Source organism: Schistocerca nitens, chromosome 1 (assembly GCF_023898315.1).
Source record: "Schistocerca nitens isolate TAMUIC-IGC-003100 chromosome 1, iqSchNite1.1, whole genome shotgun sequence".
Taxonomy (NCBI): domain Eukaryota; kingdom Metazoa; phylum Arthropoda; class Insecta; order Orthoptera; family Acrididae; genus Schistocerca; species Schistocerca nitens.
Window position 1 is genome coordinate 348,633,396 of NC_064614.1, and position 20,934 is coordinate 348,654,329.

A 20,934-nucleotide genomic window follows, 5' to 3' on the forward strand; every position below is an offset into this window, starting at 1 on the left:
TCTATGAAGGTCAAGATCATTTACACTTAGAACCTAAGGATGTGTATTATACCGCAAAAGTACTAAAGTAGATTTTGGAATTCTAGCTTAGTAACCTTAGTATCTGTCAGCCAAATATGACCTCAGTTGAATCAGTTTTAATTACTTTTTCCGGAATATAATTGCGGGTTCGCTGAATTTATTCCGAGTGAACGAAATAGTTCACTCTACATTCCCCACATGCATTTTTGCCAATACGAAGTTCTTTTCTCGTATGGTGGTGATCTATTAAGTACATATCTGAAAGAAGAAGATTTTCTTTCATACGTAGCTTTTATTCACACTATGTTCCAAACCACCAGAGTGTTTTCTTTTTAAATATCCACCGACCTAAATTTTTTTCCTATTTGAAACCTTGTTTGCCTTAAATTTAGAAAGCCTATGTGCTGATAAATGGCCTCAGCTTCTTCGGACAAATTTGCTCACGTTTGACATTAAGTGTTTGTCGCCTTTCAAAACATCTGTGGAGATAGGAAACTGGTGATAAAATTTATAAACTTACCATAGCATACTCGAAGTTCTCGAATGATTCTTTAAAAACTTTTTACACAATTCGCATTGCAATTTTTTTGAAGCTGTTATTCACACACACGAAAACTTTTTCCTTGTTCGACTTGGAATCTGTTTCGTGAAGGTTATACATTCTTCAATTCTCAATTACCTAAAAGTTTTATTTGGTTATTTTGCTGCTACTATCGTTATGATAACTGAGCTGCAGTGAAACTACCCACGCAAACATATACCTGGCTTTTCTGTAGTCACGTTGGATTGATAGCGCACATATGGGCAGGCGCAGGAGTATGAGCGGGTCACGTGAATCTTGCCAGGCTTGTGGAAACCCAAATTTGCCCGCTTTAATCGCTGCGCTTGAATACACATGCTTGCATGTTTATTGATGGGCTAGACTGTTTTAGATTTATACTTACACTGTTGGTGATGAAGCATGTGCCCTGAACAGACTTTTGCCGGATATACATTTGATGGACATCTGCACTGATCTAGATGATTCTCATACTCGTAGTGATGTTATTATACAGGCAGCACTTACCTTTTATTCCAATAATGAAGTACTCCGAGCATTGTAGAAGTAGTTGAATATGTCACACGAAGTACAGATAAGGACAATTGTGACCTTTTTTTTGCAGGTCTGTCTTCTCTGGTCTACAAAGAAATAGCCACATAGAGAAACACGTTATGCGCATATTGTAAAGAAGTATGTGTCAGAAGTTTGCAAAGGTTAAATCATTTGGCACCAACAATGTTACCATAGCGTAAACACGCTATAGTCACAACTTAACCCTTTCACAGCACAACCACCAAAGTTAAAAGCTTTTTCTCGCATATACGAGTAACAACCACCTTATAAAAATCCTTGTTGATACCGATTCGCCAGTTTCTATCACAAATGAGGATACACATCCGAATCGGTTCTGCACCTATTCAGCCAACATCACACAGGTTACTGTCCTACAGCAAGCACTGCATATGTTTGCGTGTTAAATGTGGAATAACGTCACTGGACAAGAAAGTCGCTCATAGGATTATTGTCTTAGTTGTGCTATCACCTCAGGCTCAAAACATTTTATTTGTGGAAATTTTTCCGTCTTAAGGTTTAGAATTAGGAGACGCCTTCATCATTGTACATACCAGCAGTAATACCATTTAATGTCTTTCACTATGCACTGAATGTTCAGATCTACTTCCAGCAGGCTTAGGGGGTGCAAATAATTATGTACTTCAAATTAAATTAAAATTTCCTTTAGCATCTTGCTACTTTAGATCTCTGCCGGTAGCATTGTTCGATGCCCTCAAGTCGAAACTAGGTAGTCTGGTACAACAAAGCAGCCTCACACACAACACATCAAGTCAATAGACATCACCACTGGTAATTTCATGCAGTCCAAATAGTTCGCATATGAGGTGATTTTAAAACAAACATAACGCACAATCAAAGATTGACGTTACTCCCATCTTAAGGCCAGAAAAAGTCACAGGATGTCCTGTTATTCTCAAAATTTTATTTACGCAAAGTACATTTGAAATTGTTGCTAAACGAACAGCTACCCCAGTTCGTATTTGTTAACAAAACATCATTAAGAATTTCTAGTGGACTAGTAACTTACCAATGTTTCTTTTTTTTTTTTGGGGGGGGGGGGGGATGAGGCAACTGACCCATAAGATTCCAAATACAGCAAACTATCTAGACGATATATTCTTATCTGACACTACACGGTACTAATCTTTGCAAATTTACTTGCCATCTACAAAATTACGAATTCCTTCAAGAGCAAATAAGGGCATGCTGGAAGATGGAAGAAGTATGTAGGGGGTCTATAAAAAGGGAGATAAACTTGAAGACATTTTATAGAGACGGAAGAGGACACAGACGGAGATGAGATGGGAGATATGATCCTGGGAGAAGAATTTGACGAAATACTGAAAGACCTAAGTCGAAAGAAGGCTCCACGAGTAATAAGAATGTAATAATTCTAATGTCAAAGAAAGCAGATGCTGACAGGTGTGAATATTCTGGAACTATCAGTTTAATAAGTTATGGTTGCAAACTACTAACACAAATTCTCTATAGAAAAATGGAAAAAAACTGATAGAAGCGGAACTCGGCGAAGATGTGGTACGAATCGGGGAAATGTAGGAACACACAATATCGTATTGGCCCTACGACTTATCTAAGATGATCAGTTAAGGAATGGCAAACCTACATTTATAACATTTGTAAACTTAGAGAAAGCCTTTGACAGTGTTCACTGGAATACTATTTTTGAAATTCTCAAGGTGGTTTGGATAAAATGGAGGGTTTGGAAGGTTGTTTACAACTTGTACAGTAACCAGAGGGCACTGAATCGCGTGCATAAAGGGGAAGCAATGCTTCAGAAGGGAGGGAGACAGGGTTGTAGCCTGTCGTCTGTGTTACTCAGTCTGTACTTTGAACAAGCAGTACAGTGAACAAAAGAAAAATTTGGAGCAGGAAATAAAGTACAGGTACGAGAAGTAAAAGCTTGAGGTTTGGCGATGTCATTGTAATTCTTATAGGGTCAGCAAATGACTTGTAAGAGTAACTAAACGGTACGGAATATATCTAGGAAGGAGAATATAAGATGAACATCAACAAAGGGAACACAAGCATAATGGAATGTAGTCTAATTGAAAAGCTGATAGTGAGGAAATTAGATTAGGAAAAGAGACTCTGAAAGTAGTAGATGAGTTTTAGTATTTTGACAGCAAAGTAACAGATGATGGCAGAAGAAGAAAGTACATAAAAGGTGCAGAGTCAATGGCACGGAAAGAATTTCTGAAGACAAGAAATTTGTTAACATGGAATGTTAAGAAGTATTTTTTGGAAGTATCTGTATGGAGTTTAGCCATGTGTGGAAATAAACATGGATGATAAAATTGTTTTGAAACTTTTGAAATGTGGTGCTAAAGAAGAGTGCTGAAGATTAGGTAGGTAGGTCAAGTAACTAACGGGGACGTACTGAATAGAACTAGGGAGAAAAACATTTGCGGCACAATATGACTACGAGAAGGGATCGGTTGATATGAGACATTCTGAGACATCAAGGGGTCAGCAGTTTAGTGCTGGAGTGAAGTGTATGTGTGTGTGTGTGTGTGTGTGTGTGTGTGTGTATGTGTGTGTGTAGGGTGTGGGACTGAAGGGGGGGGGGACCAAGGTATGAATACAGTAAGTAGATTCAGAAGGATGCAAGTTGCAATGGTCATTCGGAGATGAAGAGCCTTGCACAGGGTAGAGCAACTTGGAGAGCTGCATCAAACCAGGCTTCGGACTGAAGAACACAACAACAACAGTGAAAATGGTAAACTGGCCCTTAGCCCTGTGTTTGAAGCAAAATAAAAAAAAAAATCATCTAAAATTTCATTACTTACTATTTTCTAAAAACCTCAAGGCCGGAACAACAGTTAAAAGGGTAAACTATGCCATTAGGACTTATACTTGAAAGAAACAAAAATTCATATAAAAATCTCATTTACTTGCTATTTCCCAAAAAAAGTGTTGTGAAGTAAATAGTCAACCAATTAATTTCAACTTAATTATTAAATTTGTAGTATTAACGCTATAACACACCCATGTACAATGTTTGTACCGCAAATATGAAGAGAAAATCTATTTTTTATAGAAATGCTCGTTCTTTGGTAAATTAATGGTGATATTCGGACACAACCTGAGGCGCAACCTGCCTTTTTGTCTTTTCTTTTCTCTTACTTTTTTTAAGTTACTTATTTCAGTAATCCATAAACTTGACGCCACACACTGCCCTACAGTTCACAGCATCTACTTTATAGGTTAGGTATGGATAGGTGATGAAACCCTTAGCTTTAAACCACAGAAAACGACATCTCTTAAAGAATTCGTCACTTGAGTCAAATTTGATGAAAATATAAATCGTTTTGGAGCCCATTATTGATTACCTCTGGGATTTGATCGATTCTTACTACAGACGTTTTAATTTTTTAATGTGAAATTACGGTGTCATGATCCAGTGCATTGACTATAGCCATTGTTTAATAAGGAAAAAATTAAATGCAAATATTGTAAACTGCATATTACCTATAGGAATAATTCAAATTCATCGAGGAACACAAACATTTTCAATCAAAAAATGACTTTCGCTCTTCAATTTTCGTAACTTATTGCGTCAGTGGCCCAGAACGATGCTTCAACACTAAATTTACAATGATTACTCTACCTTAGTGTTCTCTGAAAGTCTCTTGAACAAAATCGAGTATTGGATGCAAATCAGCATGAACCAAGTACCTTTGACTTTTACTCACTGAATTCCATTTTCAGATTTCTTAAAAGCGATTCCACACCAATGGCTGTGAAGTTTTCAAATATTTTTACGTTTGGACTCTCCTTCTTTAATCAATCTTTTCTTCAAGAACACTTTTGAGAATGATTTCATTCATGTGCCGCCTGTAAGATAAAGACAAGAGATATTCAACTAAAAATATGTCTTCAATCCAAATAATGTTTTAGCGTAGAACAGAAAATCCCATTTATAGATAATTTCGTACACAGCAGTAGCCCGCCGTTTTCCAGGCACGGGTTGAAATGCATGGACTCCATAAAGTTGTTCAGTACCACAATCTCAAATAACCACTGACAGAATTTCTACTGTATCGTTGCTTGTTACTACTGGTTGTAATTTAGCACCCCAATGGACGGCAGCAGCTTGCAATTCCTTATCCTTAATCTGGTTATTGATTTTAGCAGTCTTCCTTAGAAATTTATTTCGGGAATTGGCACTTAAATTCGGAAATATTGAGCTTCGGTTGTAGCTATCACTATGTGGACGCTTTCTCTGCCACTGATCCTACATTTCCGAAAGCTTGGGTGTCATGACTGTTTGTCGTCGCCGTCTCTTTTTCGCTGAGTCAATGGATTTTTTGAGGTGATCTTATAAGTACATATTCCAGGAGCTACCTCAAACTCCGGTCCTTCTGATTCTACATTTCTTAAATTCGGCACCATTGATGAGACAAAAAAATGTTAAGGACGATCTGAACAGTAGCAAGATACACGACCGAAATATGATTACAATTATCAGCATTCAGCGAACAGTGGATTTTTCTCTTCTGCTGTTTTAAAATGTGTTTATGTTATAAAATCATACATGATCGACCCAGACGTTGAAATTATATTGGCTTCTCTCTCGCCACTTCCCAGCTACTCTGCACTTCTTTCGTTCTGAAGTAGCTCGTGAACGATTACATGCATGAAACCTGCTCGCCATTTCAATCGTTGTTTGATCATAAGATGTTCCTACCCTTAATGGTAACGATATTAAAGCACTATAATTTGCTGTGTCTAGTTTTGTAGTATACCTAGCTATGGCAGTCTTTGGAAGTCCAAAATTATATCTTTGCGAAAACTATGACACTGTTGTTTATATTGTCAAAAATGTCACTACATTCGTACATTTCCTGTAGGATAAGTAATGGATATTAGAGTATGGCGTCGAAACTATAGCTTTATTCAGAAAGAATTATTTTACTTATAGTTAGGATTAAGCTATTACCAGTCCACTGTGATAATGTAAGCTAAACTTCTGTCTATTGAGGCAGTCAAGTTACTATCTCCTTGCCATTAATAACAAAATCCATAATCTGTGTAAACGAATTTAATTCCAGAAGAGGAAAACCATCGTTTTTGTGGCATTTCTACACTATGTACACCTACAATTAGAAAAGTTTACCAACATAATGCAATGAATGTTGGCTTCATGTTCCACTGATCATTCGAACGGGTGAAAACAAACTGTCGTGGAGCCCATATGATAGCGAATATCAGAGGAATCGGTGACACAGCTTTTCGTGGATGTTCGTATATACATTGTGGGTTTTCAGAACTGATAAAGCTGGCTCACAATAAGATCCACAGATTTCAGGACACATGCTAGAAACAAGGATATATGCTACAGTCTCATAAGAGACACATTCACAAGATAATCCATTGCAAATGTGAAATTCTTGTACAGTAATAACCGATGTAACCAGCAGAATGTAGACAGCAAGCATGTAAACGTGCATGCATTGTGTTATAAGAGTGTTCAGTTCGTGGGATTAAATTCCATGCGTGTAGCATTTGATTTATCAATACAGGGGTGGTAATGTTTGTGGATGACGCTGGAGTTGTCGTCCGGTGATTTTCGGCATGTACTCGATCGGTGAAAAATCTGGTAACCGAGCGGGCCAAAGCAACATGTCGTCACGCTATACAGCATATTGGGATACAACTGTGGTATGTGGTCGAGCGTTATTCTGTTGGAAAACACCCCTTGGTATGCTGTCCATGAGTGACAACATAGTAGGTCGAATCACCCGATTGACGAACAAATTTGGAGTCAGGATTGATGGGATGTCCACGAGACTGCTCGTCCTGTCATACAAATCCCATCCTCCATCATAACTCCAGGCGTATGTTCGGTGTGTCTAGCACGCAGACTGGTTGGTTGCAGGCCCGCAACAGGCCAAATTCTAACCAGTATACGATCATCACTGACACAGAGGCAGAACCAGCTTTCATCAGAAAACACAGTCGACCTCCACCCTAAGTTCGCGTCTAACACGACTAAAGTCGCAAATGGTGGTTTGGGTCGGTGGAGTGCACGATACAGGGCGTCTGGTTCAGAACTAACCACGAAGTAACCGACTTGTAACAGTTCTCTGTGTCGTTACGGTACCAACTACGGCCAACATTGCTGCTGTAGTTGCAGTACGATGCGCCAGAGCCAAACGCTGAACACGAAGGTCTTCCCTCTCAGTAGTGCCACGTGGCCACCCGGAGCAAGGTCATCTTGCAACCGTACATTCTCGTGACCAACTCTACCATGGATCATGTACAGTGGCTACATTCCTGCCAAGTATTTTTCTAATGCCGCAGAAGGAACACTCAGTTTCTCGTAGCCTTATTAGAAGACCTCTTTCAAAATCAGTGAGGTGTTGATAACAGCGTGTCATTAGCCGTAAGGGTATTCTTGACTAACATCAACTCACCTTGCCCAGTCTCAGGTGTAACTAACGCTCACGAACGTTACAGCGTGTATTTAAATCAAACTTTGTTTTGTGTCGTCATTGGCTTTACTATCTCCAGTCTCATGCGAGTGGGACGAAACTCGAAAAGAAATCATGTTTCAGATTTAGAAACAGGCTTAGCAAATTTCCCTTGTGTCGCCCAACCTCTTCTTCGTACTACAATTTTTTCCGTCCGTGTATTTTCCAAGTTAACGTAGTTTTTGAGGAAAGCTTTTCTTCTTATAGCTAGTTCACAATTCATGCCCTTGTTTCTGCTGCAACCAGTTGCTTTGCGGACCAAAAAGGATGACCTATCTACAACTTTTAGTGCCTTCTTTTCTTATTCTAATTCGTTCAATATCATGACAATGGATTCCCCTTGTTTTTCTTTCGATGATCTCCATCTTATAAACTCTCTCACAGAGATAGACAGACCTTCCATGTCCGTTGCTGTGCGACAGATTTACAAAGTCGATAATTAACCTCAAAGTTTTTGTTTCTTATCAATGAATTTCAGTTCCCTTTCTAGTTTCTCTATGTTTTCTTTTACCACTTGCTTAATGTAGCGATATAATAACATCAATGATGGACTACAACCATGTCTCATTCCTTTCTCATCTACTGCTTTCCTTTCATGTAATTAGATTCCTGTAACTGCAGTCTCGTGCCTGCTCAAGTTCTTGATAAATATTAGCTCCCTGTATTTTATCCCTGCTACCGGTAGAATTTCAAAGTGTCTACCACAACCAACATAGTTTAAAGTTTTGAGTTAATCTGCAAATGCCATAAATATTTGATATATTTCTTCATCCTATTTTATAAAATAAGTCTTTGGGTCAGTATTTTCTTACTTGTTCCTATATTTCCTCGAAATTCAAAATAGGCTGCAGTGATTTCGGCTTTTACTGGTATTTTAGGTCGCGTCTCACATATATGTACTGGCTTCCCAACTGAAATATTAACACACAAGGTTCTCCTTTTTCCAAAGATCTCTTTTTTTTTCAGGTAAACGACATCTATATTTCGTAAAGCCATGTATGTTTCAATAAATTTGATCTTTTCGTACAGCCATGCCTGCTTTGCTAGTGTGAACTTTCTGTCAGTCTTATTTTTAGATGTCTGAATTCCTCTTTGACAGATTCACGTGCGGGGTTTAGATTTTTCTCCTTTGGACAATTAAAACCAGTACCTCGTATGTTGTCCACGGATTGATAAACTGCCTTGTCTTTTTCGCTACTTTATCTCCTACTACTTACAACATTTCATCTCTCAAAGCTATCCAATAATTTTTCTGTGTGTTTCTATTCGCTGTTTCAGTCAGTCGTTGTCTAATGCATCCTTTGAAACAGTCTGTAACTACTCGTTCTCAATCTCCTAAATTTCCTTTCTTGCTCTAAAATTTTGAGTTTCAGCCTGCAGTTTATAAAAAATAAATTATGAACGGAATCCACGTCTGACACTGGTAAGGTTTCGCTACCTAAAATCACGATCTGAAATATTTTTTATCATAATATAAGCTATCTGAAACCTTTTGCTGTCCCCAGGTCTCTTCCACTTATATCAAATTGCTTCATGACTGCTAATCAAGTGTTAGGAATGAATGAATTGTCCTTGGGCAAATTTGTAACAGGCACGTTACCCTTTCATTTCGTTGCTCCTACGCAAATTCTATTGAAATTTTACCATATCGCCATTCTGCCTGTTACTAAATTATAATCCCCAATCGCGATTATTTTTTATCTCTGTTACTGATATGAATAATATATTTTATCTCATCATACATTCATTCAATCTATTTATCACCTGTGGAACTGTGGTAAAACTCCACTATTACTTTCAACATCCTCTTTCCTGAAGTAATACTCTGATTATCGCCTGACCTAAGTCGCCTTAACTTCGTTACACATGTTTATATCAATTTACTTCTGGTTCATAGTGTCCTTAGTTTTCTTCATTTCTGGAAATTTTTCAGTTTGAAGCTGCAGTTTATAAGAAATAAATTACGATCGAAATACACATCTGACTCTGATAAGGTTTTTCAGCGTAAAACCTGGCGCCACAACATTATGAACGTTGACCACAGTGAAACTTAATGCTGCCTGGTAGTGTTTCGGTCGTGCAATACCGGAAAGAAATTACGTAAATGGAGCAAAGATGGATTGGCCCTCATTGTAGCAACAATTCTGGACGCAAATGTGCAAGTTCACTGGAACAGGCACCTTTGACGAAGAGCAAATTGTTATGAACCGGTGCCTGAGAACGTGTAACATATAATGGCGTAGCCGATCAGTTGTGCGAGGGCCACAGTCGTGAACATCTACAGAAAGTGTTTGACGTTCGGTGAAACCACGATCAGGGATAAGATGATGGGCATAAACGTCTCTCCACAGAGCGTGCAGAACGAAGGATTGTCGGCTCTGAAAAGCAGGTAGTCTGTGATCTGGGGACATCTAACGGCATATTACAGTACTGGTGGAGGCGCAGATGCTCCGGAACATCATTCAGCGTACAATATTGAACATGAGGCTCTGCAGCAGACTACTCCTTTACGTCCCCATATTGACGAAACGACCTTCACAATTACGATTGTAGTGGACGTGGGACCTTCGAGTATGGACTCTGGATCAATGGAAATATATTGCACGATCGGACAATCACGTGTATTCTCACACCAGATCTATGGTCGTGGCCCAATACGCTGCCATCCTGTGCAAAGGTTGCTCCAAACACGATCGGTTGGAGGAAATATTAAGCTGCGAGGGACATTCATCTCGGCTTTCGTGGTAAGAGTAATAATATCCGGGGTCACTGTAATAGATGTGGAGTACCGCGTACTGCGTATCACTTTCGGCCCTTCTTGATCCTTACCCTGGCGACTATGCTATCTCCGAGCAGAATGGCACTGTCACTAGATGGCATTCGAGTTGCAGTGGTCTGATGAGTGTTACCTTGTTCGCAAAATTAGTCTGATCTATATCTGATGGCAGACATCTTGGACACTATCGGACGCCAGCTTAGTGCACACAAACCACTGGCCCGTACTTCATGTCGAAGTGATGACTTAAACACAGACATCTGTGCAAACACGCCATCGACTTATCAAACCCTTGTAACGTCGAGTCGCCGGGTCACTGCATCCAAAAATTCGAACACCACTGTTTTAGAAAGATTGTCATAGTGTTATGGCTTATCAGTATGTGTTCTTTACTTCTCCGAAAAATGGATTTAAATACTTTCAGGTATGCATCTAATGTACAACACTGTCTAGAACGACCACATTGATACTAAACCGCAATATCTGACAATATTCGACTTCTATAAACTTGTGAAAATAATTACCAGACAAGTAAGCAGAAGTTCTAGATTTGTGGTGTACATCCGTTATATGCAACAGGTTGTATGAAAAAGGATGCGCTGGTTTGCTGAGTAAAGAAAACATTAAATAAGGCTAGAGAGAGTTTATTTCTACACACGCAGTACACACAGACAGGTATAGATTAGTAAGAAGCCGTTCAGCCGATGATGGGGTGAGCCAAGCCCAGCCCCACGCCGAGAGGTGCGTGGGCGATGGCGGGGGCGGCGACGATGGGGGCGGCGGCTATGGCGGGTGCGGCGAGCACGCGTGGCGCCAACACAGCGCCGGGGGCGGCCAGCACTCCGGCCCCCAGGAGGCCGCGCTTCTCACGCGTCTCCTGGCAGCAGGCGACGGCCACGCAAGCGGCCAAGACAATCACCTACAAAATAAGTATAAATTAATTTACGTCTTCGCAGGAGCTTTGACGATCAAATTAATCGACGTTGGCACGTTAGAAACGATAAAATTAGTAATGCAACCATTCTGATAGCATTTTTCTCTGGTTGAAAATTTTCAACTGTCTCGAAATATATATGTCGTGAAACTTTAATTACAATTTGTCACAGTAGAATGCTCGATATTAGATGGGTTTATCTGATAACTAATGAAGAGGTACTGAATCGAACTATAGAGAAAATTATGGTAGGTGTTTACTAAAAGAAAGGATTAGTCGACAGGACACGTCAGGGAGCATCAACGAATCGCAATTTTGCTGCCGCAGGTAATTAGTGGGGAGTCAAAATTATTGAGGGGGGCTCGAATTTCGGTTGCAGGAAGCATATTACAAGAAAATATAATTGTTTGCTGCCGTCTGTCGTCAAAGGCCAGTTCTTGCATGTGCACTGTGATTGTAAACAGTAAGTTTTATTGATTTCGCAGAACTTAACTACTACAGGGGACTCGATATTTGAAGAAAAATGGAAAATTACATTTTCAACTTAGTGTAATGCCCTATCGACTCACACAGGTGTGTGGAGGCACTGCAAGCTCCTTGTGCTGAACGGAATTTGCTGCACATGTAAAATTTAAGTGTTTAGTTGATAACATGGTTTCAAGAATGGAGGCTGTATTGAAACTAATGAGGCCCTCGTTTAAAATATAAAGCCCATCGCCGGCCGCGGTGGCCGTGCGGTTCTGGCGCTGCAGTCCGGAACCGCGGGGCTGCTACGGTCGCAGGTTCGAATCCTGCCTCGGGCATGGGTGTGTGTGATGTCCTTAGGTTAGTTAGGTTTAAGTAGTTCTAAGTTCTAGGGGAGTTATGACCTAAGATGTTGAGTCCCATAGTGCTCAGAGCCATTTGAGCCATAAAGCCCATCCTGATACCCATGAAAGACTTTCGTCTTTTCAATAAAAGTCTGGAATGTTTTGATTTCCGGGTGTACTTTGGCAAGGTAAATATTTGTAGCCAAGGCCTATGACTCTGTATTAATACATATTGTGGAAGGCTTACACGACCAAACGTTTACAGATTATGACATTCTCCCTTTGTCATTGGAAGAACAAAGAACGTGATCAAAAGGAAAAAGAAATTTAACAGCAAACCAATCGGCGGTTAAGGCTTGCTAGTGTGAGATCAGAATGTAATGCAAATTTTTGAAGACAACACATGACAGGAAATGAAATCTTACGGGAAACATTAATATTTCAGCGAAGAAATTTACGCTCAGTGGGCATAATGATAAATATTGTTTTGTTCAGTTAAGAAAAACAAAAGAGTGGTTTTGTTGGATGTTAGGCAGCGTCTTGTTAAAATATTAACCTCAAGAGTACCGCAGCACTTAGGTCGCAACGTCGGCAGCTTAGTTTCTTGAGTGTTTTAAAATGACGCGGCCTAACATTCAAAATTATTTAATTCAAAATAACGCCGGCTATGGAAGCCTACAAAGCCTACAAACTTACAGAATAGATTGGAGCTTAGAGTTTAACACCAAATCGACGTAAAAGTCGTCACCCAACGTCCACAACCTGTTACTGAACGTCTATAGGGCAGGAAAATGTCGTGGAATATTCTAAAAAACCAGCCTGGCATTATCCCCAGATCACAGAAAAAATTTAAATGCATATTAAAGGCTTTATATTTCAAACATTACCAATGTCGTTTGACATAAACAGTGTTGGACATTTTCTTGAGATATACAATTACAGTAGCAGTGAAAGGCGTTGGCGACATCGGATACGGAGGCAGATCATTAAATCAGTCATATGCTAGACAAATAAAGATTAAACGAGAGCGAATATATTCTTCGATTAGATGTAAAACATTTACAGGCCAGGTGCTACTCGCTCTCCCGTTGGAAGATGTAACATACTCGTATGATACACGAATTCAAGTGGATGGATAGTAGCTGGGACTGCTACTTACCAGAAACTTCATGTTGTAGGTTGACAGAGACGTGTGCGTAGAATGCTGTGGAGTGGCCAGCGCCCGGCTTTATATAGCTCCACCGACTCCACACGCAGGGCGTTGGCCGCCACAGCTGTCGGCCTTGGATATCCCACAGTAGCTGACCCCCGTGGTGACAGCCTCCACAATTTCGTGACGTGTCCTGTTCCTATGTTAGTAGATTTTGAATTTTTACGTATTGGTACCGCTATTTTGTTGATACTGGGTACAACATTCCTTTTTTTTTTTTTCTACAGCTTGGCTACCAGAGGAGTAGTCAACGTGTAGGCTGGTAAGGGCTCTATGATAGCCCGAAAGTCTGTAACCAGGTAAAATTGATATTAATATACTGACAACGGGACTATGAGACCTGTAATCACGACTTCTGAGTCTTAGGTACATTTTAGGGGGACCTGTTTCGAAAACTTAGCTGGTGGTTTTTCATGGGACCAACCCCAGTTACTGAAGAAATCGATACTGAAGTTTTATGCGTATCTCCTAGATCAGTCACGTTGGTAATGTTTCAAGCCAGCGAGCATCACGCAGCGGTTGATGATCTAGACTACGATCTGCTGGCGGTAGTGGAACAAACCCTGTCTGTGCTCTCCTTGTTTCTTTCTTTTTTCTTCCTTCGAGAGAAAATTCCATAAAAATACAATTCTTACTTCTGAATCGAATTAATGCGCCCACATTAACAGGAATGGTAAAATACGCACGCTGTTTTCTGCATCTCTTTTGAAAAATCCGTATACCTACAAGACAGTTCCTTTCATGAAACGTGAGTGGCGCTCTACGAATTTGAATTTCAGTTACTTCTACGACAATTACCATCCTGAATTCCGCTCTTGCGGAGCAAGCGACAGCAATTAAGATTATTCCGTAATCTGTTCTGTAACAAACGGAACGCACGTTCGATGGAAGTTTGCTGTAGCGATTGCTATACTATTACAACGAAACTGTCTATATTAGAATGATTTTGCATGACATACACAATTGAATGATATTGTGTACCATGAAAATGAAGAAAATAAAAGAGTACGCAGTTGGAATTCTATGTCGTACCGAAAGCGTCGTATCCGCGAATCTTACTAGCCGCGCTAAGCTTGCTTGTTCGAAAATTTAACTAACGCTACAACTATAGGTCACGTGCTTATAATGTCAATATCGATTTTCTCGGAAACTACGTGCTGTTGCAGAAAAAGTCACTTGCCAGATACCCAGGTCTTTATGCAACATACCTAACACTCATCAAAAACAGTGAGCACCATATCTGATGGTCCCCTTGACAGACGTCAACGTCTTTTTTCTGTAAAACTCTGAATTTGCGTTCAGTCGATACTAGTATGAGGCTAAAGAATCTAAAAACTGCAGAAGTAGACATCGCCAAATAAACAATTGCGTGCAACAGACAATTATGAGCACCATATCCACAAAGTCATGAATGAAGGATTACTTGGCAAAAACGTAAAAATCTGCTAGTGACAAATTGCACTAACACATCCACTCCTTAGACATACATGTGCTGTAAAATAATTTTTTCTGTGTAGTTCTATGTTCTTCCCTCATTTGTATAGGAAGTGCAAATGTTGAGATTCAATGAAGTAACTGAAAGACAGTGGAACAGAACGGTTTGCCGGCCGCCGTGTGAAGTGGTTCTAGGCATATCAGTCCGGAACCGTGAGACCGCAGCGGTCGCAGGTTCGAATCCTGCCTCGGGCATGCATGTGTGTGATGTCCTTAGGTTAGATAGGTTTAAGTAGTTGTAAATTCTAGGGGACTGGTGACCTCATATGTTAAGTACCATAGTGCTCACTCAGAGCCATTTGAACCATTTGAATAGAACGGTTTCCACACTTGGCAATCGCAATTTGTGCGCGTCTTTGTAATAGCCGCACTGCAGGAGAACATTATCAAAAGCAACAGTGTTTTTGCCACAAGTTGTTCCTTTTCGCTGTGTTCTAATCCTCTGAACACATTTGCACTACGAAGACGAATAAAGGTAGATCGCACGGCATAACAGCAGCTTCTATTTCGGGAAATATAACCGTTTAAGTATTGCATCAGATAGATTATATAATGGTAAGACAGAGATTTAGAAACCAGGTTTTAAATTGTGAGACATTTCCAGGGGCAGATGTGGATTCTGACCACAATCTATTGGTTATGAACTGCAGATTGAAACTGAGGAAACTGCAAAAAGATGGGAATTTAAGGAGATGGGACCTGGATAAACTGAAAGAACCAGAGGTTGTAGAGAGTTTCAGGGAGAGCATAAGGGAACAATTGACAGGAATGGGGGAAAGAAATACAGAAGAAGAAGAATGGGTAGCTCTGAGGGATGAAGTAGTAAAGGCAGCAGACGATCAAGTAGGTAAAAAGGCGAGGGCTAATAGAAATCCTTGGGTAACAGAAGAAATATTGAATTTAATTGATGAAAGGAGAAAATATGAAAATGCAGTAAATGATGCAGGCAAAAAGGAAAACAAACGTCTCAAAAATGAGATCGACAGGAAGTGCAAAATGGCTAAGCAGGGATGGCTAGAGGACAAATGTAAGGATGTAGAGGCCTGTCTCACTAGCGGTAAGATAGATACTGCCTGCAGGAAAATTAAAGAGACCTTTGGAGATAAGAGAACCACATGTATGAATATCAAGAGCTCAGATGGCAACCCAGTTCTAAGCAAAGAAGGGAAAGCAGAAAGGTGGAAGGAGTATATAGAGGGTCTATACAGGGGCGATGTTCTTGACGACAATATTATGGAAATGGAAGAGGATGTAGATGAAGACGAAAAGGGAGATAAGATACTGCGTGAAGTGTTCGACAGAGCACTGAAAGACCTGGGTCGAAACAAGGCCCCGGCAGTAGACAACATTCCATTGGAACTACTGACGGCCTTGGGAGAGCCAGTCATGACAAAACTCTACCATCTGGTGAGCAAGATGTATGAGTCAGGCGAAATACCCTCAGACTTCAAGAAGAATATAATAATTCCAATCCCAAAGAAAGCAGGTGTTGACAGATGTGAAAATTACCGAACTATCAGTTTAATAAGTCATAGCTGCAAAATAATAACGCGAATTCTTTACAGACGAATGGAAAAACTGGTAGAAGCGGACCTCAGGGAAGATCAGTTTGGATTCTGTAGAAATGTTGGAACACGTGAGGCAATACTAACCTTACGACTTATCTTAGAAGAAAGATTAAGAAAAGGCAAACCTACGTTTCTAGCATTTGTAGACTTAGAGAAAGCTTTTGACAATGTTAACTGGAATACTCTCTTTCAAATTCTGAAGGTGGCAGGGGTAAAATACAGGGAGCGAAAGGCTATTTACAATTTGTACAGAAACCAGATGGCAGTTATAAGAGTCGAGGGGCATGAAAGGGAAGCAGTCGTTGGGAAAGGAGTGAGACAGGGTTATAGCCTCTCCCCGATGTTATTCAATCTGTATATTGAGCAAGCAGTAAAGGAAACAAAAGAAAAATTCGGAGTAGGTATTAAAATTCATGGAGAAGAAGTAAAAACTTTGAGGTTCGCCGACGACATTGTAATTCTGTCAGAGAAAGCAAAGGACTTGGAAGAGCAGTTGAACGGAATGGACAGTGTCTTGAAAGGAGGATATAAGATGAACATCAACAAAAGCAAAACGAGGATAATGGAATGTAGTCAAATTAAATCGGGTGATGCTGAGGGAATTAGATTAGGAAATGAGACACTTAAAGTAGTGAAGGAGTTTTGCTATTTAGGGAGTAAAATAACTGATGATGGTCGAAGTAGAGAGGATATAAAATGTAGACTGGCAATGGCAAGGAAATCGTTTCTGAAGAAGAGAAATTTGTTAACATCCAGTATAGATTTAAGTGTCAGGAAGTCGTTTATGAAAGTATTTGTATGGAGTGTAGCCATGTATGGAAGTGAAACATGGACTATAACTAGTTTGGACAAGAAGAGAATAGAAGCTTTCGAAATGTGGTACTACAGAAGAATGCTGAAGATAAGGTGGGTAGATCACGTAACTAATGAGGAGGTATTGAATAGGATTGGGGAGAAGAGAAGTTTGTGGCACAACTTGACTAGAAGAAGGGATCGGTTGGTAGGACATGTTTTGAGGCATCAAGGGATCACAAATTTAGCATTGGAGGGCAGCGTGGAGGGTAAAAATCGTAGAGGGAGACCAAGAGATGAAAACACTAAGCAGATTCAGAAGGATGTAGGTTGCAGTAGGTACTGGGAGATGAAGAAGCTTGCACAGGATAGAGTAGCATGGAGAGCTGCATCAAACCAGTCTCAGGACTGAAGACCACAACAACAACAATTATTCCATTCGTTAACATGTGTTTTTTGCACAAAAATATCATTTCACAAGGCAATAGGTCGTTTGTGGTTTTTGGGACCCTTGTGGTTCTAATTGTCTGTGAAACGGAACTGTTTGCTCAGCGACTCATGCTTTTGTGCTCTTTAGATTCGATGAAATGCAAACACTGATAGTAAACTAATGTACATTTTTACAGATAAATGACATTTGATGAGTGGTAGTACATATGCATATTCGCATTTTAAAATTCTTATTTATTAGGTTTTAGCCTTTAGAATTCGAGCATTTTCCTTATAATAAGTCATTAGTCGAACTAATGAGTTGGACTGTCATTTAAGTAACGTAGATATGAAAACACACGGATTGTCTGATAAAGGCACAAAGCAAAAGAATCTTTTTAGCGTTCACTATCATCGTTACTAAAGAAATGATATGTACAGGTTGACTAATTCATTTACTTCCACCAAATAGACAGTAAAAGTTAAATCGATGTACGTGACTGTCTGGGAGACAGATCCAGCAGTGAATGGTTTTTCCTATCCTTAGCTAACACTGGCATCTATCATTCGCCTAGAGTGAGGGTAATGCCTTAAACGTATTTGATCAGTGTAAATGCCAGTAAGGTGTGTGTGTGTGTGTGTGTGTGTGTGTATGTGTGTGTGTGTGTGTGTGTGTGTAGTGCAGTGGCTGTTCTATGTTGGTACACAGCCTACTCCTCTCGAATAGCAGTAGGAGACGAGGGGAGTGGGGTGAGGGGTGGAGGTGGTCGCCGAGCTGAACGTCCCCCCCCAACCCCCACACCCCCACCCCCGATGGAATGATCTCTATCAACAGTCACTATCTCGACATGGGACCCACAAAGCAGTATTTTCTAAGCAGATTTCGCAATACCACTTCTGATTGGTCATGTAAACAATCCAATATCAATTCTAAAGAACGCTTGTAGGTCCTGGAATTCCGCACAGCCGGTTTTTAAACTGAAAGGGTGGTCAATTTGTGTCTTGTTTTTAAAATTTTCTTATAATCTGAGCGGAGGACATTTTATCCCGTTAAGGAGAAGTAGAAATGACAGAATAAACATCAACTGTGCACTTAAAATATTTAATTGATGAGAGACAGCCACTGTGTTGACTAAATCGGTAACCGGAACTGCGGTTACCCATCCAAGTATTGTCCATGCCCGACGTTGCTTAACTTCCTGGTCTGACATAAACTAGTTTATTCAGCGAAGTAAAGCTTTGGCCATAGACAATAAAGAGTCCAAACAAAAAACTTTTAAGGTATGCTTGTCTTCATATAGGCCTTCACGTCTGCTAATTCACATTTGACCGAGTAAATTAAATGACAGGCTATTTCAAATTCAAGTCAGCCAAGAGACATTCATGGCAACAATGGGACTGAAACGTCAAGGACTTAACTGCGAAAGACAGGTTCGACCTCTAATGTGTGATATGGAAATGCAGACCTTGTAGTCATAACTGACGCAATGTTGCACCGTATTTGCACGAGAACGTTTCTGTGTAACGGGAACGTTTGCGAAAGTAGAGTGTCCTTAACGTGAAAAACAGGTAAAAGCAGACGTTTTTCGAAAATATTTATAAGGTAGCGTCGTGTCAGGACTAAAAGGATGAACTTTATGTTTTATACAAGCATCAGAGAAATAAATGAACTATCAGAAGCAAAAGTAGGAAAACATGCCGAATGAAAGTATTAGAATAGAGATACAGTCCTGCGTAACAACGTGCTACACACCAGTAAAATAAAAAAAGGTAATGTATAGAAGAAAATTATTTTGATTTTGAGGCGCAGCCAATGAATAGAGATTTTATGTAGATTAGCCTCGAACGATTTTATAATACCAAAAATCCAGTAACAAGAGAAGTATGCATCCAACGGGTCATTGCCTTTTTACTCAACTTTCGCACGGTTGTCGTAGACGCAGATGTATCAAATTCAGCACTAGAACTCTTTATTCCTCAAGCTCTGTCGTAATAATATTGATTACGTTTGGACCAATATCAAAGTGCAAGTCCTTAAATTATGTGCAAGTCTTCAACGGCTTGCGTGTCCACAGTTACCCAGCTGCTGAAAGGGGATTACAGTTTAACGTGGAATCAGAACCACGTGTAGCTCTTAGCGACTCCTCAAATCGTTCGGAGGTCATTTCATTGACGACTTTATCCCATGTTCCTGTAACATCTGATGTAAGCTGGTTGTTGTGAACGTTCTTCCACCTCAGGTCAATTAACATCAGGATATGTAACTTCCATTCTTTTAGGACTGTTCTAAATATGTCTTTCTAGGTTATATAGCTGTTCTCGACTATAGCGATTCTGTCAAAGCTGAGCTTTGAATTATTTTTTCAAAAATAACGGCTGTTATTTGCTTTCTTGCAGAACAGCACTTACAAGTAGATTTTTCAGGTTGGCCGAGCTGATTTTTGGTCTTTTAAGAACATGATACACTTCTAATATTTTGCATTTTTGCTTCACTGTCTAATACTACGCTTTTCTTTTCTAATAAGACAAAGACTGGAAGCGAGCTGTTAAGATTCCTGAGGATGGGTTCATCCGCAATTGCATATTGTGCATTGATAATGAGCAACCCTGACAGACGGACCGTTTTACATCGGATGTTCGCTATTCTGTTTGCATCCTTACAAAATTGCTCTGACAAGATGGAACAATGTGTTGAAGAGTCCAAATTTCCGTACTGCTTGTAGTTGGAAACTTGAGAGATCTGGTGGAAAGATTTTGAAAAAACAACAGGCAACACAAAGTCCCTTGTTTTACAAATACTAGTAATGGCCATTGCATCACGGTAGTCCTCAAAAAGTCGATTATACTGCGCTCAGGGAGCGCACACGATTGGTAATATCCACTCACGTTTTTTGTTACCGCCCTTAGTCTTGCGTTTGCTGTCCTAGGGGCGTTCAGTAAGTAACGCAACACATTTCTTTGAAAGCAGGTCGATTTCTTTAAAAATTTGAATACAGCGTGTTATTCCCCACTCTTTTGAAAGGAAAATCCTATTATTCAACATAATCTCCGTTCAGTATGACAGCCTACACCAGTTTACTGGGAGGGCTCGTATGACAACATGGTACCAATCTACTGGTCGATGTCGAAATCAACGACTTGCTGCATTAGTAAACTCCTCGTTCTCCACTTACTGCTTCTCGTGGAGTGCATCCTTCATTGGGCCGAACAGATGGAAGTTGGTCTGTAGGGTGGATGAGGAATAACAGTACAGTGAAGTATAGGGAGCTCCTCTAAGGTGGGCAGCCTTGTGT

General features: G+C 40.0%; 1 protein-coding gene across 6 annotated transcripts in view; it reads right to left on the reverse strand.

The window, feature by feature from the left end:
* LOC126248693 (cuticle protein 65-like) overlaps positions 1–20,934 on the reverse strand; it is a 105,112-nt gene that overhangs the window by 15,632 nt on the left and 68,546 nt on the right. The window contains exons 1-2 of one of the 6 annotated variants that reach the window (XM_049950023.1): positions 13,308–13,359; positions 11,034–11,324 (exon numbers count right to left, since the gene is read on the reverse strand). The exons of 2 other annotated variants lie outside the window; for them this stretch is intronic. In XM_049950023.1, coding sequence (XP_049805980.1) covers positions 11,103–11,324; positions 13,308–13,319 — 234 coding nt within the window. In that variant the 5' untranslated portion in view covers positions 13,320–13,359 and the 3' untranslated portion in view covers positions 11,034–11,102. Of the gene's footprint in view, positions 1–11,033; positions 11,325–13,307; positions 13,360–20,934 lie in introns of those variants that run through there. 3 more of the 6 variants (XM_049949996.1, XM_049950032.1, XM_049950050.1) reach the window with 3 other exon arrangements.